This window comes from Phoca vitulina, unplaced genomic scaffold (assembly GCF_004348235.1).
Source record: "Phoca vitulina isolate PV1807 unplaced genomic scaffold, GSC_HSeal_1.0 scaffold9, whole genome shotgun sequence".
Lineage (NCBI taxonomy): Eukaryota > Metazoa > Chordata > Mammalia > Carnivora > Phocidae > Phoca > Phoca vitulina.
Window position 1 is genome coordinate 7,988,825 of NW_022589712.1, and position 27,677 is coordinate 8,016,501.

General features: G+C 49.6%; 1 protein-coding gene across 2 annotated transcripts; it reads right to left on the minus strand.

Moving 5' to 3' along the window:
• Positions 1-27,677, minus strand: LOC116634749 (solute carrier family 22 member 1-like). Of its 2 annotated transcripts, XM_032408283.1 has the most exons (11): positions 27,154-27,677; positions 21,764-21,867; positions 19,836-19,990; positions 18,273-18,441; positions 16,875-16,989; positions 16,558-16,664; positions 13,922-14,136; positions 10,328-10,436; positions 3,094-3,206; positions 1,950-2,049; positions 1-158 (listed from the first exon to the last, which is right to left on the minus strand). In XM_032408283.1, the coding sequence occupies exons 1-11, from the start codon at positions 27,562-27,564 to the stop codon at positions 92-94; spliced, it is 1,665 nt and encodes a 554-aa protein (XP_032264174.1). In that variant the 5' UTR covers positions 27,565-27,677; the 3' UTR covers positions 1-91. The 2 variants fall into 2 exon arrangements, with proteins under 2 accessions (XP_032264174.1, XP_032264175.1); XM_032408284.1 differs by lacking the exons at positions 1-158; positions 3,094-3,206 and having other exon boundaries at positions 1,998-2,049.

Here is a 27,677-nt window from a genome sequence, read left to right on the forward strand (position 1 = left end):
AAGAGCACAGAGAAATCAGGGTTTCTAAGCTTTTCTTCAGATGAAAACCCCGTCTTCCTCTCTGCCACTCAGTCCCGCCGAAGCGTCTCTCTCAGGTGCCAGCGCGTTCTGATGTTTGGATCTGAAGGTAAATCATGTTTTCTTTGGGCTTTGCTATCCTGTAGTAGACGAAAATAAAAATGAAAGTTAAAAAACAGTCAATGTTTTGATTAAGAACCTATTGCAGGGCACCTGGCTGGCTCAGTCGGTTAAGCATCTGACTCTTGGTTTCAGCTCAGGTCATGATCTCAGTGTCATGGGATCAAGCCCTGTGTTGCGCTCATGCTCAGCTCGGAGTCTGCTTAAGACTCTTTCTCCCTCTGTCCCTCCCTCCTGCTCTCTCTCTCTCAAATAAATAAATCTTAAAAAAAAATAAAAAGAAACTATTGCCAAGAAAGAAAGAAAAAAAGAAAAGAAGAGAGAAACTATTGCAAAGTTGTCTATGGGAATAAATCTCAAAACAAAAGGTGAGAACGAGATTAGCAAGCAACAGAGAGAAGAGGCCAGCAGAGGGAGATCTCAAGAGGTGAGCGGGTGTCTATGGACAAATTGTACTGAAACAGCTTAAAATCTGGTAATCAACATTAGCTATCTGTCAGCAACTAGAAAATGTGTTTACAGTTAAAATAGAGTATCCCTTATCAGTATTGAGACACCCAGAATTTCTCAAAGTCAAGTTTATTTAGCACTTAAATGCACTTCATTGGCAGAGTTTATTAAAAGCACAGATTTCCTGGGTCCCAACCTTCATTTATTAAGTCAAAAACCCTAGAAGGCCCAAGAATCTGCATTTCAGTAAGCTTCTTTTTTGTGATTATTCTGCATACTAAGTTTTGAGACTCACTGAGGAGTTCACACAAGATGCAAGAAGAATGGAGAAAATCTCAGATTTATTGAACACCTACTATGTCCCGGGCAATTGATTAGTCACTGTCACCTACTTTATCTCATTGCATTTTCCCAGCAACCCTCCAAACTGGGTACTAGTGTGGCTATTTCTCCGGCAAGGAAGTTAACTTTCTGTAAGTTTCAACGACATCCCCAAAGTCACGTGGCCAAGTGGATGACTGGATTTGAGCCCACGTCTCTCTGACTCCAGAGACCATTGTCTCTCTCATCACGGGGACACATGTGTCTTTCCTATGGAATCCACAGAGCAAGCCTGGAGGGGGACCTGAGTGACCACCTCCTTGAGCACTGTTTAGTCCTTTCTTTTTTTTATTGCTTTCAGAGTAGAATCTGAGGGGCTCCTGGGTGGCTCAGCCGGTTAAGTGTCCAACTCTTAATTTCAGCTCAGGTCATGATCTCAAGGTCATGGGATTCAGCCCCTGTTGGGCTCCATGCTCAGCAGGGAGTTGCTTGAGATTCTCTCCCTCTCCCTCTGCCCCTTGCTCCCCCACACTCACTCTCTCTCTCTCTCAAAAAAAAAATAAAAAATAAAAAAAGAGTAGAATCTGAGACTCCATTAAAGCACTTGTCCCCATTACAGGCATGAACGTTTTAAATTGTTCTTCTTTGTAAAGAGAGTCACTAAAGAACCTGAACAAACAATTGTTAAAAGGACAGAAGCTTGGTTTAAAAATTGTTCCCAACGCAGAGCAGTCAGCTCCGGGGATGAGCTAGGGACTCAGTCCTCAGTCAGACAGCATCTCAGACCTGGGTTCTCCATCACACAGTTCAGAACAGACAACTGCCCACAAAACACCCATATTTGTGCTCTCCAATATTTCCTTACTCAAAACCAGTGACTGTTTGTGTTTCTCTCTCCAGCAACTCTGGGAGTAAAAAAACAAGATGCACACATACCTGCAAAGCTCTCCTAAACCATTAAGACAGAGGGAGGAAATAGAGGCACCAGAGGGCAGGCCTCACTCCCATGGGCCCCGAGTCCCTGAGCACCGTGGGCTCACCTCCCGAGGTTCTCCGCATCCTCGATGGTCTCTGGCAAGGTGACCCCTTCAGTCTCGGGAAGAAGCAGCGTCATTCCCCCGGCAACCAGGCCCAACACCGCTTCAAAGGAAACAGTTCACACAGAACCGTTAGCTCACAACCAACGGCATTCCGCGGGATGCCAGCCGCTACCTAAAGGGCTGCTAGGTAATACACCTGTGAGAAACTCTGGTTTTTTAGAAACCAGGAGCATCTAGGGCAAAAATTAAAGCAATAAGATAACTGGGGAAATGTCAGACTAAGAATAGGGAAATTCTACCGTAACTGATGTTTAAGTATTAGGGGATTTATTTATTATTATATATCATATATATCATATATATCGTAGTTACCATATATAAAACTATACATATTAGATAATTATATTATAATGTATTATTTTATATATTATGTTATAGTTACTATAAACTATAATATATACTACAGTTACTATATGTTAATATTATATTACTATATATACAATAGATAATATATATGTGGGCAGTGTGGGCCTCTCTTGTTTCTCTCTCTCCTTCCCTCCTCCCCTCTCCTTATTTCTCTCCCCCTCCCACTCCTTGGTGGATCTACCTGGAGCCCAGACATGGCCGCTCTCTGCACTCAGACAGCCATTTTGCCTTCTGCAAAGTGGGTAAGCAGGGTCTTGGAGGTCGCAAGGTCTCAGTTTGGGGAGACAAGGAAGAGTCTCCTCCTCCTTCTCTAATCCAACTTTATCACTACAAAGCTGATACCAAACTTTGATTCCCATTTGTCTCCTTGTGTCTATTCTCAATTGTTAAGCAGAAGAAGGATGATAATTTAGCATCTTCAAGCCTCCAGCAATTATATGTTAAATGCACAAAAATTGGAGTCAAATTCATAAGAAAGGAGGAGGCCATGTCAAAATGTCTCCCAAATTCTGTCCTGTCGGATGAGCTAGTGGACTCTAGAGCCTTCGGATGTAAACATCTGGCCTGCTTTCTGGGAATGGCATCTTATCTTTCCCATGAAACAAGACAGAGTGAGCCAGGAGACAACGGAAGGGCTGGCACCATCCTTCTTCACCGGAGGATATCATTCACTGGTCAAAATAATCATGCTGGGCTGGAATACCCCACGAAGTCTTACCGAACAAAATGAGTGGCAAGCCTTGCCAGACCTCCATCAGCCTGAAGACCAGGAAGGGGGTGATGATTCCACCCAGATCACACAGGGAGGAACACACCATCACTCCAAGGTTCCTGATAAATATATAGAGAACAAAAAAGATATCTCTGTGATTCAGCTTTCCAAATGTTAACCTTATCCTAGAACAAGAATAGAGAGAGGAGAGAAGCTGGAGATAGAGTTAATCACCAATGACCAGGGATTTTTAATCAATCATGTCTACATAACAGAGAGTCCATAAAAACCCCAAATTAAAGGTTCAGAGAGCTTCCGGGTTGGTGAACATACCCACCCCAAATCCACGGGGACAAAAGCTCCCGTGCTCGGGACCTTTCCAAACCTCACCTTAAGTACCTCTGCATCTGGCTGTTCATTTATATCTTTTATTATGTCCTTTATGATAATAAACCAGTAAATGTAAGTGTTTCTCTGAGTTCTGTGAAACATGATAGCAAATTATTGAACTCGAGGAGGGGGGGATGGGAATCCTGATATATAGCCAGTGGGTCAGAAGTATAGGTGACAGCTTGGGGCTTGTGCTGGAATCGGAGGTGGGGGCAGTCTTGTGGGACTGAGCCCTTAACCTGTGGGGTCTGCTCTAAACCCAGACGGTTAACATCAGAATTGAATAGGATACCCAGGTGATGTCTGGAGAGTTGGAGAATTGGTTGGTGTGAGTAGAGTTCTTTTTTTTTTACATGAAGAGATAGGGAAGTGTAGCGAGAAGGTATTAAGGAATGGAGAACAAAGAAAGCTAGAGGGGGAAACAGAGAAATGATCTACCTGAAAAGATCCTCTCCATCCCTGGTAAGAGTCTTTGCTCTGACATCTACTCTGACTTATATGAAGATGGCCACTTTTGATTAGTGTTTGCATGGAATATCTTTTTCCATCCTTTTACTCTTAAACTATCTCCACCATTATATTTAGAGTGAGTTTCTTGTAAACAGTGTACAGTTGGGTCTCACTTCTTTGTCCTGACAATCTGCCTTTTAACTGGGGTGTTTAGAACATTCGTATTTCTTGTGACTATTGATAAATTTTACATTGTTCAGTGCTGCATATTTTTGTATTCCTATAAATAATCTTGAGCTTTGTTTTAAAAACATGGTTAAATTAGGAACAATAAATTGGGGAAAACTTTATTCTTTAGGATATTACTTTTAAGCTTCTTCTGTTATGCTCATTTGCATAATCTTTTTCTCCCTACAATTGTAATTATAAAAGTAGTACATTCCATTTCCTTTCCAATCCCTCCCCCCACTACCTCATCTTAGATGGTTATATCATCTCTTAGTGTTTGCCACTCTATCTTTAAATATATTTATAACTTTACTTTATCAGTGTTCAATGATATGTTTCTTCTTAGCTGGAAAAACATACTGAGGAAATTATAGGTAAAATTATCTATCCCTGTTTTATGGAAAGATTGTAATAACAAGAGCAGATGTTAAATTTTATTAAATGTCCTTCACTATCTAGAGATAATAGTACAGTTTTAATTTATTAGCTTTATCAAAACTCTTTCAATTTATTAGCATGAATTATACTATTAGATTTTTTAATATGGGACTATCTTTGTGTTCCTGAGTAATTCCTCTTAGATATGATATATTATTATTTTAATGTCTCCACTATTCTGTTCTGATAATATGTTGTTTGGGATTTTAATCAATATTCACAAATAATATTTGCCTATAGTTTCCTTATTTTCTTTATCTTTGTTGGTCTTTGATACCAATATTATCCTAGCTTTATTAAAATGTTTTTTGGGGGACGCCTGGGTGGCTCAGTTGGTTAAGTGCTTGCCTTTGGCTCAGGTCGTGATCTCAGGGTCCTGGGATCAAGCCCCACGGTGGGCTCCCTGGGGAGCCTGCTTCTCCCCCTCCCTCTGCCGCTCCCCCTGCTTGTGCTCTCTCTCTCTCTGTCAAATAAATAAATATCTTTTTAAAAAATAAAATAAATTTTTTAATATCTTTCTCATTTTTCTATAGTCTAGAACAGTTTGAGTATCACTGGAGCTTTCTATTAATTAAATGTTTTGTAAAATCTCCCTGTGAGACCATTGTGGATTTCCTCTTTATCATTATTTAGGGACTTCCTTATCTTATTAAATACATTTTTGGCATAAATTCAACTTTGTCTGATAAGATTATGGCTCTTGTTATACTTTAGTTTGCATTTACTGATAAGCTTTCATGCATTCTTTTCTTTTCAACCTTTCCAAAGAAAAGTTTACTTCAACTAAGCAGCAAAGTGTACAGTTTTGCTTTGTAACCAACTGAAGGAGTTTCCTTTTGTCAATAGACAAGTTGAGCCTCTTTGTGTTTGTTTAAGTGTCAGAAATGCTTGGTCTTAATTCTGTCATTAGCTTTTACATCATGCTTTTTATTGCTTCTAGTGTCTTATTTTCAGTGTGTTGGTTATGTGTATTTTTTTAAACTTTATTTTTTTTTTTGGTAATCTACATAGATCGTGGGGCTCGAATTCATGACCCTGAGATCAAGAGTCACATGGTCTCCCGACAGAGCTGGTCAGGGGCCCTGGAAGGTTTGTATTTTTATTCAAATGTTACCTTTATAACTTTATATAATACATATACTACTCTATTTTTTTAGACCATATTCATTAACTTCCTATTATAAACAATTATAAAATTTATATATTTCCACTTCCTCCACCCCTTCATGCACTGCTTTTAGTAAACTATACCACTGTTTCAGCGTTTGCCTTTACATCTTAAAATACACCTAAAACACTACATAATTTATCAGCTTTTAAAAAAAGATTTTATTTATTTATTTATTTGAGAGCAAGAGAGCCCACAGGCGAGTGGGGGAACGGGTAGAGGGAAGAGGGAGAGAGAGAATCCCAAGCCGACTCCCCACTGAGCTCAGAGCCTGACTTGGGGCTCAACTCACAACGCTGAGACCATGACCTAAGCCAAAATCAAAAGTCAGATGCTCAACCCACTAAGCCACCCAGGTGCCCCATATCAGCTTTTAATAATATATTTTTTTGCAAGCTGAAGAAAGTATACTAAGGAAACCAGTCTATTATACCACATGCAACATCCCCTCTCCCTTCCTTGTCTTCTAGCATTTCTTTATTGTCAGATTTATGACATTTACTGCTGTTCTGTTGTCAAAATCACATTCACTTTAATCGCACATTCAATGATTATCAAGTTGACAATCAATTTGATATTCTCCCTATATCTGTGACTTACACTTTGGGCCCAGTAACTTAACTAGAATATTCTTTATCATTTTTCCTTCTGAGTCCGTTTTTCCTGTTTCACCGAGTGCCACTTCAAATCATAGAGTCAAACATTTTTTATTTCCAGAAGTTTCTGTAAAGGTTTTTTTTTTTTTCCTTGAAGTTTTTTTGTTCCATGATTTCAGTTATCTTCTTTGGGGCAAGTGCATGTGTACGCATGTGTGCGCTTGTGCTTGTGATCTCCAAGACTTTTAAACTTCACTTATTTCAATTTTATTTTGCAATTCTTAACCCTACCTTGCCTTTCCCTCACTAGATCAGTTCTCCTTTGCCCTGCTTTCAGATAGGTTTCCATTTCAATCATCTTATCCCATATCTTCTCGGGAACTTTTATCTCTGCTTTAAACTCTTATTTTATAAATACGACTGATTAATTAATATTTTGCATTAATTGAGGTATTTGGGGTTACAATTTTCATCTCCTTTGTGACAATATTTTTCTAGAGTGTATTCTTCATCTGTCATTTGCTTTATCTGTTCCTTTCTCTTTTTCTCTCATGATGTATTTGTATAACTGGGTGAATTACTTTTTTATTATTCATCTTTTAATACTGTGATTTCTTCCTGTATCAACCATTTCAGAAGAATTTGTGGGGAGGGGCCAGATCATGTTCTAGGCTAGTAAAAATTCTCTTTTTGACCAGGGTTGTATGTGATCAGATGTTTTAACGTCTCTCACTCTCAATCTACAGGGGTTGACAGTGCAGAATTCCTCACAATGCAGGGTCTCTCTCCTCCACCCTGCCTTGCAGGACACAGCTATCCCCAAGATCCCTGAAGGTTCTCTCCTGGCCTCACTCTCCCAGCTTCACCTTCAGCCTCCCAGTGTTCAGGGAATGAAGCCTATGTCTCCAGACCCTATATCCATCCTGTTACTGCAAACAAGGGATTGTGGGTTATACCCTCCCAGGTAGGCTTCCTACTTTGGAAAACTGCTGGCCTTGTCCACGAGTTACTGTCACAGTGTGCATCCCTGGAATCTTCCAGACCCTCTGAAACCTCACTGCATTAGGTAGCCCTTCTTCTTACACCTTGTTTTTCAGGGTCATCCTCGTTTCAAAGCTGGCATTTTCAGGGTTTATTCTCATTCTTCTAATAGCTTGAGTGTGATTTCCAAGACAAGAATAAAAAAAACATTATTTTTTTATTATTTTAAGAAACTACATCTTAAAAAAGTAAAAAATTGAATAAGCACACAGAAGCTAGAAGAAGTAGGGAACTGGGTCCCTTATGTAAAATTCACAGTGTTGTGGTGCTTGATTCATTCAGCCATTCTACAAGCACTTAGTGACTGCTTAGCACAGCTGGAGAACAGGTGCAGAGGCACAGAGACGTATGGTACGTCGTTCCTGTTCTCAGGGAGTTCATACCATACTGAGGAGACGAAAAGGAGAGACAGTTCTCAACACAAGGCAGTGCCTACTGAAGCCAAAAGAATGTTCTTGACAATACGTGCTGTAGTTAGAAGGAGGATACTGTTCACTTCTAATACCTCCTGTGAATAAGAAGCAGTCAAAATGGCTTTGATAGTAATTTTTTGACTTTGTAGTCCTTGTAGAGTAATAAAGTAACTGAAATAATCCTCTTTTTTTTTTTAATGATTTAGATTTGATTCCATTTAGTGAAAATGCCAGCACTTTCACGACTGTCTTATTGCTATGTGTGTGTGGATCATGTTTAAAGTCGTTTCTCAACATCTGGCTTCCGTTCCTAGTTACTGAGAATCCTCATCAACAAGCTCTCTGCACAAATGGTCAAGGGGTTGATCTTGAGATGGGTTGCTTGGCCTTCTTCCACATAGGAGCAGGCACTCAGTACCTTTGACAGTTTACATTTTCAGTCAGTCCCTTGGGTCCGGTGGCCATGACAATGGAATTGTTTGGCCCAGCTATTTTAGACTCTGGGTTCAGGACTGCCAAATGTAGAAGATTTTCTCTTTAGTTTGCCTTCATCTCTTTGTACTCAGTCCAAGCAACCTTTTACAGATGAGAGTATTAGACAGGGCCTTTTAATGAAGGACAGGTGGGGAAGAGGAGAGTAAATCAGAGCCATCCTTGCATCTTCTGGCTGACTGAGGGGCTCAGATTGCTGTGTAGCTAAGAGATTGGGGACCTGGAATATTTCTTAGAAACCACTAGCACAATGGCATGGGAAATAGGAAACCATGCAGACAGAAAAGAGAGCTTAAGGAAATATACCAAATTCTAACAAAGGTCAGAATTAAAACTTTAAATAAAGTGGTTAATTACTTTTACAATAAAAACAATCTTCATTTAAAACTAAGTCTCCTAAAATGCAGACGGCAATCAGTACATACAAAGATGCTCAACATTGTTGGTAATTAGGCAAATGTAAATTAAAGTCACAATAATAATACCACTACGTCCCAGAAACACTTAGACAAATAAAAAACTGACAACACCAAGTGCTGATGAAGAGGTAGAGCAACCTGATCTCTCACACGTGGCTGGTGGAATACGAGATGGTGCAGCCATTTTGGAAAACATTCTGACAGTTTCTTATAAATTTAAACACGCACCATATGAACCACTCCAAGAGATATGAAAACATATATCCACTCAAAGACCCATACCTGAATGTTTATGAGCGGCTATATTATAATCACTCGAAACTGGAAACAGTCAATGCCAATAAACTGGCAAATGGATAAGCAAATCGTGGAACATCATTCACACATTGGAATACCACTCAGCACTCAGAAGGAGCAAAGCATGGACGCCTGCAACCACATGGACCGGGCCCCATCATGCTGAGTGAAAGGAGGTGAACACACAAGGCTACATTCATGCCATGTTGCTTCATATACATAATAATATTCTGGAAAAGGTAAAACCAAAGGGAGAGAAATCAGAGCAGTGGTTGCCAGGTGCTGGAGATAGGGAAGGGGGGGGATTGACGGCAAAGGGATATGAGGAAGCCTTTGGAGGCGATGGAAATGTCTCCATATTGATTGTGGTGGCCAGTAAATGAATACACATATAATCTAAAACTCAGTGAACTTCATGTTACAGTGAATTTGGGTCTAAACCTGACTTTAAACAATAAGTCTTCTAGGCCTGGGGCGCCTGGGTGACTCAGTCATTGGGCATCTGACTCTTGTTTTTGGCTCAGGTCATGATCTCAGCGTTGTGGGATTGAGCACCCCTTCCCCACCCTCCAGGCTCCGCGCTCAGTGAGGAGTGTACTTGAGATTCTCTCTCTCTCCTTCTGCCCCTCCCCACGTTCACATGAGCTCTCTCTCTCTCCCCCCCTAAAATAAATAAATAAATCTTTAAAAATAATAATAATAAGTCTTTGAGGCTTGTTGCTAAGTTTATAGAAAAGGATTGTGTCATCCCGGAAAGAGCCCAGCTTCGAGGTCAGAAAGATGCCCTGCCACTTTCTGGCTGTGTGTCTCCTGCAAGTTCTCTTTCCCTCTGTGAAACTCAACTTCCTCATCTGTAAAATGGAAATAACAGTGACGTTAGGGGCAAAATGGCAGATGTCTAGAAATGCTTTGTGTGTCATTGTACCAGTCGGAACTCTGTTTAAGCACATTATGTCTGCAGGGGTCAGCCTGGTTGCTGGACTTACCCAACTAGTCAGAGCTGAGGGCTGGGCTGAAGCTCAGTCTTGCAGTCCTTGCCCAGGGCTCTCTCCATGCAGATGCCTGTTCTCTTGTGCTTGCCCGCTGCACACTCTACTCCAACCTTCCCATTTCACATTCTCTCCCATAATTAGACGTTGACCCTCTCTTTGATGCCCACCGCCCACCTCAGTGTCCAAACAGACCAACCTTTGGGGGAGCCTTGAGGAACTGTCTTGGAAATGCTGGTCCTCGTGGAGCCTGGCTGGTGCCCAGCTGTGTCAGTGGTGACCCAACCACACATCCCCGCCCCCCGCTTTGTGCACCCACCTGATGAACGTGGGATACAGCTCGGCGTTCACCAGACATACCATCTGGAACACGATGGTGATTCCCATTCGGCCAACACAAGCCACTGTGATGTTTAGCCAGTGTAGATCTGGACAGGAAACACATGGAGGTGGGGAACTCACATGAGGACTGTGCCCACGGAGTTCCCTCCCTCGAGGAGCCACGTTAGGAAGCTTGGACTTCAGAGATGGAAGAGCCAGAAAGACTGCTTTGTCGAACCCTTTCATTTTGGGATAAGTAACCTGAGGCCTGAGAGGTTTCAGAACCTGATGGTGACACAGCAGGGAGGGTTCCTTTACGCAGAGGAAAGAGCATGCTTTTTGGATCTGCCTCCTGTCAGCCGAGTGACTTACCTCTTTGGGCCTTGGTTTCCCCAGCTGTAAAATGGGAAGCATTAGAGCCAGCCTGTAAGTTGTTATGGGATCCTGAGATGATATATGTCAAATGTCCACCATGACCACTCCAGAAACGTCGGCTTTTTAATTCCTATGCAGTAATGTTGCCGCTAACACCTGACACAGGAGGGAGGCCCACAGTGACCCCTGACAGACACAGGAGGCCCACAGTGACCCCTGACAGACACAGGAGGCCCACAGTGACCCCTGACAGACACAGGAGGGAGGCCCACAGTGACCCCTGACACAGGAGGGAGGCCCACAGTGACCCCTGACAGACACGGGAGGCCCACAGTGACCCCTGACACAGGAGGGAGGCCCACAGTGACCCCTGACAGACACAGGAGGCCCACAGTAACCCCTGACAGACACAGGAGGCCCGCAGTGACCCCTGACAGACACAGGAGGCCCACAGTGACCCCTGACAGACACAGGAGGCCCACAGTAACCCCTGACAGACACAGGAGGCCCGCAGTGACCGCTGACACAGGAGGGAAGCCCACAGTGACCCCTGACAGACACAGGAGACCCACAGTGACCCCTGACAGACACAGGAGGCCCACAGTAATGCAGCTCCTCAGGCAGCAGCCCAGGAGCTGGCGGACCAGATTTCTAATCCTCAGTCTAGCCTTCACTTCCAAACACATTTTTCTTTTAAACAAAACACCTTTCGGGATAGTCTCAGATGCAAGTACGAGGGAAGCAAACCCTTGACTCTGCAGACGGCTCTGGGGCTCCCCATTACATGAGGGTCCAGGAAGCCCTCCCCCTACTGAGGACCAGTCGAGGAATTGGGCCCCATCACATGCTCCATCCACCTGGATTACCTCACACACTAACAAGCAAGTGGCTCCCGGGACATGCCAGGTGACTAATAAAGCCTCTGGGGTCACAGACGTCATGTCATCCTGACCCCTGTCCCCAGATACTGGCTGCTAATGGAAGACATGCTTCGTTTCCCTCCACCAGCAGGAGGCTCTCAGGAGAGAGGACACGGTGGCCTTAGGAATGAGCCCACCGCCAGGTCCAACTCAGTCTCCACAAGGTGGAGAGCCCAAGGCAAGCCGTTAATCATGGATGCCCTCCAGCCCCCTAAAGAGAAAAGATGAGGACGTTCACGCAGATGGCATCTGCAGGGAGGGCCGTGTGCACACACGCTGGGGTCTTTAATCTGGCAAACGCCTCTGCCGCCCTGGCCCCCTCGGCGCTGGGGGCGCCACTCCCTTCAGCAGCCAGAGGGACCGCGGGGAGCATCCCTGCCCAAAGCCCCCAGTGCTTCCCTTCCACACAGGGGATACCGTCCAAGGTTGCCCCCTGCGAACCCCCACCTCTGTCCCCCCCACTCCTGCCCTGCTCTTCCAATTTCGGGCACAGGGATTCTGGCTGCTCCTTGAATGTTCAGCTCTACCTTCCTCGGGGATCCTCCCACTTCTGTCCTCCTGCCTGGGAAGTACATTCCCCAGGTGGTGAATGTACTCCTAAGTACATTCGGCTCGTTCCCCTGGTTCAGGTCTCCTAAGGCCGCCCCTGACCGCCACACAAAGGATTAACGCCCACCATGCTTCACCTTCGCTTTTTCCCTCTAGAACGTAAACTCCGTGAAGGAAGAACTTTCTCTGCTTTGCTCACTGCTGAGATCCCAGGGTCTAGATGCGTGCTGGCCACACAGAAGGCACTTGAAATATTTCCCGGAAGAGGGAGTGAGTGTTTATCATCTAACGCGACAAGGACTCAGTAGAGGCAAGTGGAGAGGGTGGGGGATGGGAAGAGGGCCCTCGGGGCGGCGGGGGCGCCTGGGACCAGAGAGCATGATGCCTGAGCTCTGTCCGGGGATAACTGAACAATCTCAGACCTTCGGCTCCTCCTCTGCACCTAGTGTTGTTATTTAAAAAAAAAAAAATCCTCCCATTCATCTTTCCAGGATTCCAGAAATAGGAAGATGGGGAAGATCGTGGGTAAAATCTATTTCGGATAGACTCTGTTCCTTTCCCTGTCTTTTTTGTTCTCTCGTGCAAGGAGGGAGAAGAAAACTGAGCTGTTTATTTTCAGCCTGATCTACACAGCCTGGTTCTTGAGAGTACAGATTTCAGGAACCGCTTCCCACAGTACCCTCTCCCTAAACACTTACCGAAACAACTCATTTAACCCACAGGAGCAGAGCACAAGCAATACAAACTGAGGAAATAGCAAACGTGCCTAGTGCTTATTCAACCATCTTCCCAAATGTGACAAATATGAAAGGCAATTTGTGTACTCAAATTAAAACTGACTAAAGTTACTCTGCTTTGGATTATCTTGGGTTGTAAGAACCACGGACGAAAGCACACACCCACCAAAACAGCTGGTGTCAAAAAGACGAGCAATGCCCAGTGTTGGCTCGGACGTGAAACAACTGGAACGCTCAGGCGTCGTTGATGGGAGTGTACGTTGGTCCCGCCATTTTGGAAACCTGCTTATATCGACTTAGAGCCACGTAGATGCCACCCCTGACCCAGCAAACACACTCACAGATTTGTACCCAAGGGAAATGAGTCTATGCCCATGAAGAAACATGTGCCGGAACATTCCCTGCAGCTTTTCCCAGTAGGCAGACGCTGGAAACCACACAAGTGTCAGTCAGCGCGGGATGGTAGCATGGGATTCAGGCGGTAGAATGCTGCCCAACAGTGAAAGAGAATGAACTACACTCTGGTGTGACAACATGGACAAATCTCACGGATGGAATGAGGGAATGAAGCCAGACAAAGACACAGGGTACCTTTGCTATGGTTCCTTTTGTATGAAGTTCAAGAACAGTCAAAATTACTTTTCGGTGACAGAGGTCAGAGCAGTGGTGATCTGAACAGGAGGGGTCAGTACGGATTGTCAGGGAACACAGGGGAACCTTCTGGGGTGTTGAAAATGTTGCACATATCTAGGTCATGGTGCCCAGGTACATTCACATGCAAACAGTCATCAGCTTGTACACTTGTCATTTGCTCATTGTGTGTATGTTATAGCGCAATTTAAAATTAAAAAAAAAACAACAACAAAGTTGTAGACTAAGATAACACCCTGTCTTTGTCTTTGTTCTTGTTCAAGGGGCACATCCAGGACCTGAAACACTATTCCCAAATTCGATCTGAATTTCGGATCGATAATTTGATTACCTAGAAGATGAGAGGAACGCACGACTCACCATGTGAAATAAAGATCATGACGAAGCAGGCTGCCCCCGCCACCAGATTCGACGCGGCCAAGGGGCGGATGAGGCCACAGCGGTCAATGGTGGCGAGGACGATGAAGGCCGCCGGGAATTCAACCAGAGCAGAGTAAAAGAAATCCAGGTAGAGGTTCCCCCCCGTGGCGCCCACGTGCATGATGAGGCCCTGATAGAGCACGGAGCTGGTGAACCTGAGCACAGAGGAGAAGCAGTCTCAGGCAGAGGCTCCGTCTGTGGGACGGGAGAGAGTTAAGATCCTGTCCAGCGAAGACAAAGGTCCCTACGAGCTGGAGAGGAACAGGTGTCCCTCGATTTAGAATGTCCTGGAGCGACATGAGAAGAGGGGATAAAAATCAGGAAGGCTGTCCTAGAGGGGCGCTCAGGGAGAAGCTCCTCTCAGGATTGATGTGACATAGTGACTTCCAGGATACAACGCCATGTCCTTGAGATGGCAAACGAGGACCCTGAGGCCCCAGCAGCTACAAGGGGATGGGCAGAAGGCACCACGGAGTGAGCAGATTCAGCAATCAGACTGCTGTGTGAGCTGTGTGACCTTGAGTAACTGAACAAAGCCCTCTGTGCCTCAATTCCCTCATCAATAAATGGAATAAGGTCTTCCGAGAACACTCAGACACAGTCCCATCCTGCCCAAACTTCGAGTCTCAGCCAGAGCATCCTTTCCCACGGGGAGCCCCTTGTTCCACACCCACAAGGGGACAGCAGCCCTGTCCCGACCACAGATGTATAAGGCTTAGAGACCAGCCTTCATTCACTGTGTCCTACCCCAGTGCCACCTACAGATCAGGCTTGCCCTCAGCAGAACGGTGACGAAAGGTGCACAGATGAGATATTTCTCTCCACGGCCCTTGCTGCACCCCCTCTCTGTCCCACAGTAAGTGCCTGGTGTGGTTCTGGGAACGAAGAAAGCACTCGCTAAAGATGAGCGATGATTGGCATCCTCATCATCATCTTCCCAAGGTCAAGTCCACAAAGCACAGCAGAGGAGGTGCCAGCCAAGTCTTTCCTGCTTCGTCAACAGCGCTGTTCCCCTCCCTCTTCCACCCTGTAGCCCACCAGAGGACCCTCCACCCGTATTCCAGGGAAGAAGAGCAGTGGTACAGAATACGGCACAGAGACCAGTGGGGACCGGCCAAGTCACTCAGGGAGAATTCAGAGTCCCACGTGTCTCTTTTGGTGACATTGTATCATTTTGGAGGCTAGAAACATTTGATCATTATATTGGTATTTACACTGCGGGTAGAGATTTTGGTTGATAAGAAGTTGCTGTCTTATCCCAGCACATAAATTGTCCATCAGCTCCAAAACGGAGATCACAACTGATAGTTCTCATCAATATACTCCCTTGTTTTATAAAGCTGCACACAGAGAAACATTGGGATACTCTTGTTTCTAGTCCTGAATCATTCCTGATTTCCAAAAGGCTCACCACGCCCTCTCTGTGCCCCACTAAAATGGAACAGTCACATCTTACTGATGAAGAGATTGATTTAAGAGAAATGAATGTATAAGCTTGATTTTTCGTCAAAAAACAGTTAACAAATGTGCAGGCCTGCCATCTTTTGGCAGAATCCATGAATTGCATGTACATGTTAAAGTAGTAGCCCGTGGGACTGAGCCACCGGTTCTAAGCCATTTACACAAATTATCTCATGAATCTACCAACACGCGGGTGAGGGGGGGTACTACCATTACCCCTATTTGCTGACGAGGAAACTGAGTCATAGAATGCAGAGCTGTCTGGAGTCACGCGGCCGGGAAGTGCTGGGAAGGAAAGAGCGGGTGGAGGGAAGGGGTGTTCAGGGTCAGCTCCCTGTAGGCCACGGGAAGGGATTTGGTTCTATCCTCAGTTTGTTAGGAAGCCAGCGGAGGATGTGGACAGGGGAGTGACCTTTCAAAAAAGAGCAGAATTGGCCCGGGGAGTGGGTGCAGGGGTGTGAGAGCAGAGGAGTCAAACCCGCCCCCCCAGAGGAGTGCATTAGGAGATGGCAGTGGGGAGAGTGAGTGGAAAGGGGAGGAAGTAAAGAGGGGGATGGAAGTGCACCAGGCAGCTGGGGTGTTTGCAAAGGCTCCCGGGGCCCATCGTGCGCTGGCTGCAGGACTCTGGGGCCAACACGGGGACATGGCAGGTGACTGGCGGGGCCAAGGGAGGGCATGGTGAGCCTGGCTGGCATCTCCTGCACTTGGGATGGATTCTGTGGAACCGTGGTTATTTATTCAACCTTCAGCAAATATTTGCAGGGCTACCATGTACCAGGCATCGCCCTACTAGCTTGGACCCTTGGTTCTAGTAAAACCTTGCTGGAAGCAGAAACGAGTGTCCAAGCAGCAGAGTGGCTCCAGCTGAAGGGGGGGAGCCCACAGTCCAGCCACTCAGCCCCTGGGGTTGGGGGAGCTACTGAATGTCAAGGACAAAGCCCAGGTGATGGGGAGCCGGCCGGATGTCCTCTGAGGGAACAGGGTAGGGGGCTGCAAGAAAGCAGCCTGGAGAGGGGTGCAGACCCCGGGGGTGGGCCAGGGTACGTGGGTGAGTACCCCAGTGCCCGGGCAAGCACCCGATTCCGTTGCGGGAAGGTACAGGAAAGGCCCCTCACCACAGGTACATCAGAATAAAGGTGTGCTTCCTCAGGTGTGGCGTGCGGAACAGGTCTGCAAAGGAGGGGCTCAGCTTTTCGGTGACATCCTCTTCGAGAGAGAGCATCTAGGAGGGAGTCAGAGCATCAGCTGCATCCAAGCTGGGGGGAGCAGAAGAAGCCCGCAGAGCCACCCCACCCATTCCTGTGCTCAGCGCTCATCACCCCAAATTCCTCCAGGGCCTTCCTGCTCCCCAAGGCAGCCCCGGAAGCATTTTCTAAATCATAAACCCAACCCAAAGTTCAGTGATATGAGAAACCCCTTGCTAGTTTGTCACCTTTAGATCAGCGAGAGGCGATTTCCCGTTCTTTTGGGCGATATGGTCCATTATCTTTATCACTTGAGTGTTTCTCTTCTGTGATAGCAGCCACCGGGGAGACTCGGGCACACACCTGCAGACACCAATGTCCCTACGTGGTGGCGTCCCCAGAGCGCGTCTGATGGGAAGCCCTGCTCACAGAGGTGCTATTGCTCCAAGCAACCCACCCTCTTCACTTCGGGACTGTAATTCCTCAAGCAGCTAGTGGACGAGGACCTGGGGTCATCCTGTGCTGGCTCAGGGTGCCCACGAAGGAGCTCGTGGGTCCCTCATACTCTCAGTGCCACCTGCTAAGACTTAGGGACAAAAAGGGAACTGCTGTTTTCCTCTGTGGCCTTCATTCCACGGAGCAGGGGTCCCACTCTCTGCCGGCCACTGGCAGCCCTTGTTCCCCTGGAAACTCCTCGCACAGAATCGATGCTCCATACGGCCCCCAACCCTTGTGTGACAGCAGGGTGTCTCCGCGTCTTACAAGGGCTGTTGAACAAGATACCAAATATCTCCAAAACCAAATAAACAGATAGCATGCGGTCCGTTTCAAACCGGGTAAGGATGTTACAACGTGAGGATTGGGAATCTCCGGCATGAGGTCTTCTGAAAACACTCAGGCATAGGCCCACCCTGCCCGGCCAGCGAGACTCGGCCAGGGCGTCCTTCCCCACTGCGGAGCCCCGGATTTCACCCTGATGGGGGAGAGCAGGCTCGTCCTGACCACAGACATACTGCTCCCAGCGGCAAGCCCTGGTTTAGAGAGATTGGGTCTACTTCAGTGCTACCCACAGATAATTTGTCCTTAGCAGAATGGTGACGAAGGGTGCAGGGATGAGATGTTTCTCTCCATAGCCCTCTCTGCACCCCTTCCTTGGCCCACAATCAAAACTCAAAACTCATCTGTCCAGCTGCTTATCTCTTGGGACCCTGCCAAGTGCTGTCTGCTAGTAAGATTAATACCTCATCTTGGGACTGGTTTGTCTCACAATGGCTTAATGTGCACATTCCCCAAGAACTTTTATTCACTCATTCATTCATTCATCCATTCAACAAACAGCAAATGCCTACTATGTGGCTAGGTGGCTTCCTATCTGACTTGAAGCATTGCCCCTCTTTCTAAAGGGATGCAAATTGAAAGAGGCTCTGTTTGAGGGTAGCTCCCCATGTAACAGGGGCCATCCTGTAATATTAGAACACTCCAAATGGCACAAAGGGCAGAAGCAGCCCTGTGCCCGAGTGTGTGGCCACTGTGGCCATTTGGGGGATGGCTTGTGTGGCCACGAGGTCACCAGGCGGTTGGAGTTCACTAAGCATGGTCCCGGGGGGTGGAGAGAGGAGCAGGGCCCCCGTGGAGGACCCGCATACCAGTAGTAGAGCAGGAAGAGGAAGGTGGGCAGAGAGATGGCCAGCTGGAGCCATCGCCAGTGAGGGATGGCGTAGGCCACCCCCGAGAGCAGCAGGAGCCCCACCGTGAAGGTCATCTGGTAGAGGATCGCCACCATTCGCCTGTAGCCCAAGCCCACGAACTCTGTGACTGAAACAGGACGTGAGTCACCACTGGGGCTCCTTGTGCTCCCCGTGGCCTCCCTCCCTCCCTCCCCCTGGCGAGCCCCTGCACCTTGCCCCTGCCTGGCTGACCCCAGGCTCCTTCCCCTCGTCCTGCTGATGTTACTCAGCTCAAGCCTCCCTGAGACACACCTGGCTGTCCTTTTTTAATCCCCCCATTTGCCATCTGTAGTGTCCTCCGGGTGCTTCAGGGTCCGGTATGCCTGAACACGGGCCCCCCTTCTCCTCCCCAGAGCTTTGCCCCGACAAACTCCAGACTGAGCTGTGAGATTTCTCACGGCCCCAGGAGCGCACATTCATTTAACAAGCATTCCTGGGTGCCTACCAGGGACCCGGCACCACTCTGGGTGTTTGGGGTGTGTCATCAGCCCCACGGGCAGAGTCGTGCCCTCATAACCCCACGTCCTCATGAGAGAGGGCAGAGGGCACACCCAGCAAATGCGTAAATTGTGTGCCAGGCCAGAATGCACTTTGTGCCACGGCGGGACGGAGAGTTCACTGGTGGAAGGGGATCGGGAGAGTGGAGGGTGAAGGGGTTGCAGTTTTTCAGAGAGCAGTGCAGGGGGGTGAACCTCAAGGGTGAAGTTCCAGGCAGTGGGAGCCAAGGACGCAGATCTCCAGGGAGAGGGGCGGTGCCCGGGGCCAGGCCGTCCTGGGGGCCTTACAGAGGCTGGTCTGTGCTGCATGAAGGGCAGAGCCCGGGCCCAGAGGGGCAACACAATCCCACGTCCACTGCTGAGTTGAGACTGGGGACCCATGTGGAGGAGAAGCGATGGCGTTGGCTTGGGCCCGGGGCAGGGGCAGAGGAGAGATGGTGGACACGTGTGCGCTGTGAAAGCCAGCAACAGAACCCCTGAGGGGCCAGAAGCAGGTGTAGAGAAATGGGGGCCATGCTGACTGCCAGACCTCTGGCCTGAGTGGCTGGACAGAGGGCACGTCACCGACTGGGGGCTGGGGTGGGGGTCTGCAGGTGGAGCAGGTTTGGGGACAGGGAGGACAAAGTCCTGGGTCCTGCCACATTGAGGGATGGGGGAGAAGAGAAGCCAGTAAAGGAGACCAATATTCCCAGGGGAGGCCCAGGGAATATGTGACCTGCAAGCCTTCAGGGGGGAAGGGAGGGAGGGAGGGAGGGAGGAGGAAGGAGGGAGGGAGGAGGAAGGAAGGAGGGAGGGAGGGAGGCTATCCCCACATCGTGCCCTGTCCGGTCAGACAATCACATACAACTAGAGCTAGCACAATTTCTCTAGACCCCGCAAATGTCCCCTCTCCCCCTAAATCCCACCTCCACGTTTGGCTCCACCCCCTTCCACCTGCCCACCCGCCCACCTGCCCTGGTGGGAACTCAGCCCAGCAGACACTTACTCAGGACATAGCCAGACGTCCAGCTGCCCTTGCTGACCAGCCCCTGCAGCAGGCGGAAGAGCAGCAGAGATGGGTAGTCTTGCGCCACGGCCATGAGGACACCCAAGATGGCACTGATTAGGCTGGTGGCCAAGAGACATAATTTTCGGCCAAACCTTCAGAAGCAAGGAGACAGGGAAGTGGGGAGTATTTGGGGTCCAAAGGGCACCAAGAGACAGCAAGGGTTTCGATCGGGAGGCGTGCATCACTGCTGTCCTGAGGGACTGCTCCCCGGACCTGAGGGCCCAACCGTGTGGTCCTCAGGGAACAGCGGCCCTTCCGAGGTTCATTAACTCACTGTAAGGAGGAAGCCAGAATCCTGGTCTCAGGCATCTGGCATCTCAGCCGGGGGGGTGGGGTGGGGGGGGGGATGGTTCCCCTGGGGGTTTTGCAGGTTCCCACGTGTGCCCCCTCTCATCGCCCGGCAGACTATATTATTATTAACATGCTAGTCTTATCAGCAGCCTCAGAAAGTTTTCTGGGAAAATATTCAGTTCTAATGGTATAACGATTGAGGATTATTTCCCTTTCCTTTTTTCATGAATGGGCAAATCACTTTCTAACTCTTCATCCCGGTAGGGAGCTTCATTGACTCCATTTTTCCAAACTGATCCCACACTCCGGTGGCTACTTGAGGAAGCAAGGGGCCAACCTCCTGTGTGGTCACAGTGACCTGGTCTCCACCCCCAGATCTCCCCACCCTGCAACCTCTGTGTTCCCTGCCCTCTGCCTCCTAGACTCCATCCCGGGCCCTTCATCCCCCTACTCCTTCCTTCTCACCTCCAGCCCCACGTTCCTCCCCAGCGTACCTCCACACCAGCCAGTGAATGTCCTCATGCTGTACTAATGTAGAAACTTCCTGTCGGACGCTCACACCTTGTCACCTCAGAACAATCAGAACTAACATCATCTGCATCTGCCTCCATCTTGTCTCCTGTGCCTCCGACTGAAGGCTGCTTCACCTGCTCCCCTGGGGCCCAGCCCCTCCACTGCCCTGTTGCTCCCTCAAGCCCTCCACGATGGGTCACCCCCATCCTGGACCCTTTGCCTGTCCCCTGTCCTTCCTGGCCCACTTGCCGTACAGAGTTTTCCACACACACAAACTCTACTTTCTCCTCTCTCTCTTTTCCTCACCCTTCCCCTGACACCATCCTTGCCACTGGTAGTCATGGTGCCGTGTCCACAGGTTTGGACCCGTCAGGCCAGTCCTGTCTTGTGTCCTATAGCTTCACACTATCCCGGAAGAGTGGTTGTCTTTCTACCTCCCTGCCATTTCTTCCAAATCTCCTTTGCCAGCAACTCCTTCCCTCCCAGCCTCCTTACGCTCCGCTAGCTTATCTCAAACATCGTCGACAGCTTTAGATACCAGCTCCTGCCACCAAATCCCAAATATTTGTCTCTAGCACAAACCTCTCTTCTGAGCACAACCCACGCATCCACCTCCCTAGGTGACATCTCTTCTGCACCACTTGGGCTACGCTTAGCTTAGCTGCCATGTGCACCCCACCAGGACAGAACTCTTGATGGCTCCCCACCCCCTGCCCCCACAACAAAGGCTGCTAACCTCTTCTGTCCTGTCTCAAAAAATGGCCCTAACCTCACCTCACCCATCTGCTCCATGCATAAACCCTGGCTTTGTCCCCACCTTCTCTCAGCCCACCACCCCAACTATACAATCTGCATGAGTTTTGACCCCCAAAATCCATCCTAAATCCCCGCCCATACTCCATCGTGCTGCCCTACCCCAGTCCAAAGCACTAGCTACCATGTCTTTCTCCGTCAGCGTCTGCGGTAGATCTCACCCGGCCAGATGCTTCCACCATTGTCCCCTACGATCCATTCTCCTCACGGCATCGCCGCTGCGTTCAGTCAGATTGACCTTTACGTACCTGTCTGCAATGTAGCCGACACCCAGAGAGCCCAGGAAGAAGCCCAGGTTCACGCAGGACTGAAAGAGGTCCACCTTCCAAGAGTCGTCACACACCAGGTTAAACTGCGGGTCAAACCACAGTCAGAAGGGCCGAAAACACAAGACCATTTGTAAGTCAAACTGTCCCTTCCGTCTTCTCTCCGGACAAAGTAAATGTTTACCATGAAGTGTGATACCCCCAAGGGTTTCACATCATTTTCTCTTGCCACAGTTTCATAAGACAAATTCCAGGTTTCTGGCGAATCTCAGCTACTACCATTATATGCCTAATATCTTTGCTCTACCCTCACCAGGGTCAAGAGCTTTGACTTTGACAGCCGGTTATTGAAAGACAACACAGCCAACAGATAAGTCTTCTAAAAAGAAGTACAGCACAGTAATTTCCTAAAGACAGAAATGTAGCAAAATAAATCGAACATGATTTCCTTAACTGGTCAAAAGCCATCCATTAAGTACCTGTTAATTATATATTTAATTATGTGAAACCCACCGATAATTCTGGAGACTCAGCATGGCCGATGTGGCTGCGAGTGGCCACGGGGAGGGGCTGAGCAAAGACACTACGGGCAAGGAGGGGGCTTAGAGGGAGCAGCGTGCGCGCTGGTGTCCTGCGTGCGGGGGCCCAGGGTGGCTGGAGACTCAGGGAGCACTGTGCCCAGAGCCAGAGAGCAGAGGGACTAGGCAGGAGGGAGACAGGGGCAAAGGCAGGACAGATCCGCCTGGGGAGGGCTCTGTTGTGCTTCAGGGGAAGCCCCACCGCAGGGGGCACACACCAGGGCACCGTGAGGAGGAGGAGGAGGGTCCCACTTCCTCTTCGGGGCACAGAGAAGGTAGAAGTGAGGTGTGGAGCTCCACAGCTGGGGCCCTCACGAAGTCCCCGTCCCTGGCACAGCCCTGACGAGGTGGCAGCCGGCGGCACATCCTTCCTTTCTCCCTGTCTCTGTCCCACTCTAGTTACTTGGATTCATGGCTCCCCCTACCAGATGTGACAGTAGGTGGGCCTCAGTTTCCCAGTCTGAACTGTGTGTACTGTGCCTGTCCTGTTCCATTCACAGAGCTGGTGTGAGCACAGAGGGGAGAAGTCCTGTGAAAATGGTTTAGGTAAATAACAAACCCTTTACCTTTTAGGATAGAGGTTTTACTACACACCACCGTCCGCAAATCTCTAGGTTGCCAGTTAAAACCGGGCCTCCCCCGCCTCCCCCCACCTCCCCCCGTCCCCAGGCTCAGGGGTCGATTATTAAGGGCCCCAGGGCTCTGGGCTCCATCAGCCTGGGGTTCTCTCCAACTGGCTGCTTACTTCCTTGACATGAGCACTTTTTAAAATAAAATCTAGGTAGCACTCTGGGTCACCACCTGATTTTCAGAAACGAATCCTGAGCCTGTCCTACACCTGCTATTGCTGCCCAGACCCCGTGGTCTGCTCCCGTGAGTGGCTCAGCTCTGGGAGGCACGACAAGATGCCACTCAGCATCTCAGGCGGTCCCTCTACCAACCCAAATGTTCATTCCCTTCGGCTGAGAGCACACCGGCCCCGCGAGGCTTCTGCGGTTCGTTGGTTTTCCCGGCCTGCCCTGGGCCCTGCCGTTAGAAGACTGAGGGACAGATCACTTGGGTGTTATCTGGCTGTCCCAGGGTCTGCATCTCCACCTGCCCAACTGTCTTTGTAGCCTCTACTCAAATGTCCAAGACCATAATCTGTGTGCGCCAGATTCTACCAAAGCTGCAGGGCACCGTTTTTTGTCTTTTGTTCTAATCTTCGCCATGAGTGCGTCTGTAGGATGTCCCTGCCCCCCTTCCTGAAATGCCCAGGGCGCCGTCTTGTCCCCCAGGATGTGCAGAAGCCAGGGCGCTCACAGAGCTGGAGGAAGGGGCATCTGGCCTTACCTGGCACCACCACCTCCTGCGGAGATCTCTGCCCCCACTACGCTCAGGATCTGTGTCTAGAGTCACCTGCCATGCCCTGTGCCCCCCCACCTCACACCCAACCACTGCCCCCCCTGCACATTTGTGCACACCAGGAAGACAGGCCCAGCCCTCAGGAAAGCCTGGGGTGGCGCAGAGTAAGGGGCGCTAGATGGGTGGCTGCGCCCACTGGGGTTCCGCCAGGGCCAGGGCCTGGGGTCTCGGGCACAGTCTGTGTTCTCCAAGCTCGTCTGATCACGAGATCACCCAGAGTCCTTGCCAGAATGTAGACTGCTGTGGATCCTGTCTCAGCAGATCACAGAGCGGAAGCCAGGAGATCTCTAGGATGAGACAAGTTTGGAAACGGTGATATTGCTGATAGAGGGCTCCCGGGACCTGGAGCTGAGGACTTTCTCTTGCTTATGCTCCCAGGCCGGGGAAGACCGGGGTTAACCAGCCTGGAGGGGGGCCCCCAGCCTACTGTGGGGCTGCAGCTGACAGGGCAGGGGACTCAGAAGTCAGGGAACATGCACATTCCTTCCCCAGACGGAGCCCCAGGCCCCATCCCTAGCACGGAGGGGGAGTGCCGCTGGGATATTCAAACAAGCTGGCTCAGCATCCTCCCTCAAGCAAGTTCCAACGTCCAAGGCAAGGCTAAGTTAAAGATTATTTCTGCAGAAAGGCAAATCCCCCCAAGAATAAGCTGCAGTTTAGGATGAGGAGCGGAGGCAAAGGCGGGTTTAAAGCAATGGGGGGAGAGTGCTGAGTCCTCCTGGGCCCCCTACCCTAGGGCCCCTGTGTCTAGTCAGCCCGGTGTCTCCAGCAAACCCCCCTTCACACTCAGCACTCTACCCTACAGCTACCTCCTCCCCACTCCCTCTGTGAATGACAAGTCGAGGATCCCCTCAATCCTTGCCAGTGCTTTGATCTAGGGTCCCCTGGAAGCCCACCCCTGTTGCCACAGACAGCCACTGGGCTCTGGAGCTCTCTCAGTCCCCTTGCGTCTGCCCCTCCCCCTGCGGGTCTGCTGCCCCTCCCGGCCACCACCCTGCCAGGCGCCTCCACCGCCCAAACCCCCTCCTTCTCCTGTGGTCCAGCCTCAGGCTCAGAAGCCCTGCTCGCCCACCCTCCCGCAAGAACCCTCAGGCAAGATGGGCCCCTTCCTCACAGCCCACACCAGCCCCAGCAACCTGCATCCAGACCATTCCCCAAGTCCAGCTAGGAAGGTCTTGCTCCTCTGCCTAAACAAGACCAAACTTCCTCGTTTGGCATGAAGGCAGGGTTGCCAGGTTTAGGAAAGGAAATCCAGGGTGCCGGGTAGAATTTGAATTTCAGATAAACAACGCATTTTTAGTATTAGTACGTCGCATGCAATATTTGTATTCCCTGCCTCGGTTATCAGCATCAAATATTGTGCAATATGTGGGGCATAATTATCTTAGAAAAATTGTTTGTCATTTATCTGAAATTCAAATTTAACTCAGTGTCCTGCATTTCTTTCTGGCAACCTTACATAAGGACGCTGCGGCGTTGAGTATCCCTGGGAGCGAGGTGTCTAATTGGTTATCTGTCACTGGAGGAAGGCTTGGAGACCAGGTGTTCATGCGGTGGCAGGTAAAGCAAGTCACACCCACACCTGTTCCTCCCAAAGGGGAAACTTTTTTTTTTCTTAATTTTATTATGTTATGTTAATCACCATACATTACATCATTAGTTTTTGATGTAGTGTTCCATGATTCATTGTTTGTGCATAACACCCAGTGCTCCATGCAGAACGTGCCCTCTTTAATACCCATCACCAGGCTAACCCATCCTCCCACCCCCCTCCCCTATAGAACCCTCAGTTTGTTTGTTAGAGTCCATCGTCTCTCATGGTTCGTCTACCCCTCCGATTTCCCCCCCTTCATTCTTCCCCTCTTGCTATCTTCTTCTTTTTTTTTTCTTAACATATATTGCATTATTTGTTTCATAGGTACAGATCTGAGATTCAACAGTCTTGCACAATTCACAGCGCTTACCAGAGCACATACCCTCCCCAGTGTCTGTCACCCAGCCACCCCATCCCTCCCACCCCACCCCCCACTCCAGCAACCCTCAGTTTGTTTCCTGAGATTAAGAATTCCTCCTATCAGTGAGGTCATATGATACATGTCTTTCTCTGATTGACTTATTTCGCTCAGCATAACACCCTCCAGTTCTATCCACGTCATTGCAAATGGCAATATCTCATTCCTTTTGATGGCTGCATAATATTCCATTGTATATATATATACCACATCTTCTTTATCCATTCATCTGTCAATGGACATCTTGGCTCTTTCACAGTTTGGCTATTGTGGACATTGCTGCTATAAACACTGGGGTGCACATACCCCTTCGGATCCCTGCATTTGTATCTTTGGGGTAAATACCCAGTAGTGCAATTGCTGGATCATAGGGTAGCTCTATTTTCAACTTTTTGAGGAACCTCCATACTGTTTTCCAGAGTGGCTGCACCAGCTTGCACTCCCACCAACAGTGTAGGAGGGTTCCCCCCAAAGGGGAAACTTCTGCTCTGCCCCCTCCCCGGTCCGACCCCCACCCCCCACCGCGGGGTACTGATCAGGCTAGAGGAGAGGACCCAGCACCTTCCTCCAGTAAGAGCCTCGGCTGTGTTGACACTAAAACTGGCCTGTGGCTTCAACAACTGACCTCAGAGCCAATTTCCAAGGGCCCACACTTGTCACAATGCAACATTTTCAAAAAGATGCACGAAGGAAAAAAAAAATCTGGTGGCTTTTTACTAAAATATTCTCGAGCCACAATACACACAGGACCCATTGAACTCAGCAAGCGAGGCCCTTTGACACCAGTACCCCATCCTGTAGGCGGGGAGTGGGGCTGCCACCCACAGCTGAACTCGCCAACCCTGTGGGGCCGGTGACTGCCATCCCTGGCTCACCCATGAGGAAGCGGAGGCTCAGAGATGCTGAGTAACATCCTCAGGGATGCCCAGCTGATCTGGGGCACGGCTGGGATTGAAACAGTCTGACTCCAAAGCTTCCAAACCACCCCAGCCGGCACTCAGCTGTCACATGAGTGGAGGAAGGGGGACCCACCATTCTAACGGCACCCCAAGGGAATTCTACAGGCTCTTGGAGAAGCCATGGGGCAGAAAGAAGAGGAACCCATCTCCCCGTAGGCCCGTGTTCCAAAAGTGCAGCTCAGCCTGGCTGGCAAAGGTCTCCCCGCCCTCCAGCCTGCTCCTCGAACCCCCAGCGTCTGTGGGGGACCAGACGGCAGAAGCAGGCAGAGTGCCCAGGACGGAGCCGGGCACATCCTAAGTGCTCAGCCGACAAAACTCTCCTCTTTCCTGACGCGAAACTAAACCTCCTAGGATTTGTTGTGTGTCTCCTCCCTGCCCTGAAACTCACCTGTTCCCCCAAACCCGGGGCCTGCCCTTACCTCGGTCACGATGGACGAGCCCTGCGTGTCGTACACCCAGCCGTGGCGACAGGGCCCCAGCGGCAGGTGGCTCCTGTTGGTGGCCAGGCCTGCCAGCGGGTCCACGCAGCTGAGGGCGCTCCGGTTCCAGTCCACCTCGTAGCCGCGGCACTGGCGGGGGAAGGCCTCGCCCATGGCCCCCGGGCCGGGCACCGTGTAGTTCAGCTCGTCCGCCAGGCTCCAGCCACATTGCCGGCTCAGCTCGGCCACCCCGGGGCTCAGGCAGCGGTGATCCGGGGTGAAGCCCAGGAAGACGATGCCCACGTAGATGGGGGCGAAGGCAGCTGAGAGCAGGCACAGGGTCAGGAAGGCTTGCTTCTGGAACCGGCCAAACTCGCCGACCTGCTCCAGAATATCATCCACGGTGGGCATAATGGGGCCAGCACGTCCTGCATCACTTTGGCCGAACTGCCCTGGCTGCCAGGGCCGGGGTCACTGTTCCGCGTGCACTTCTCTGCAATGCTGGCTTGAGAGCACGCTGCCGT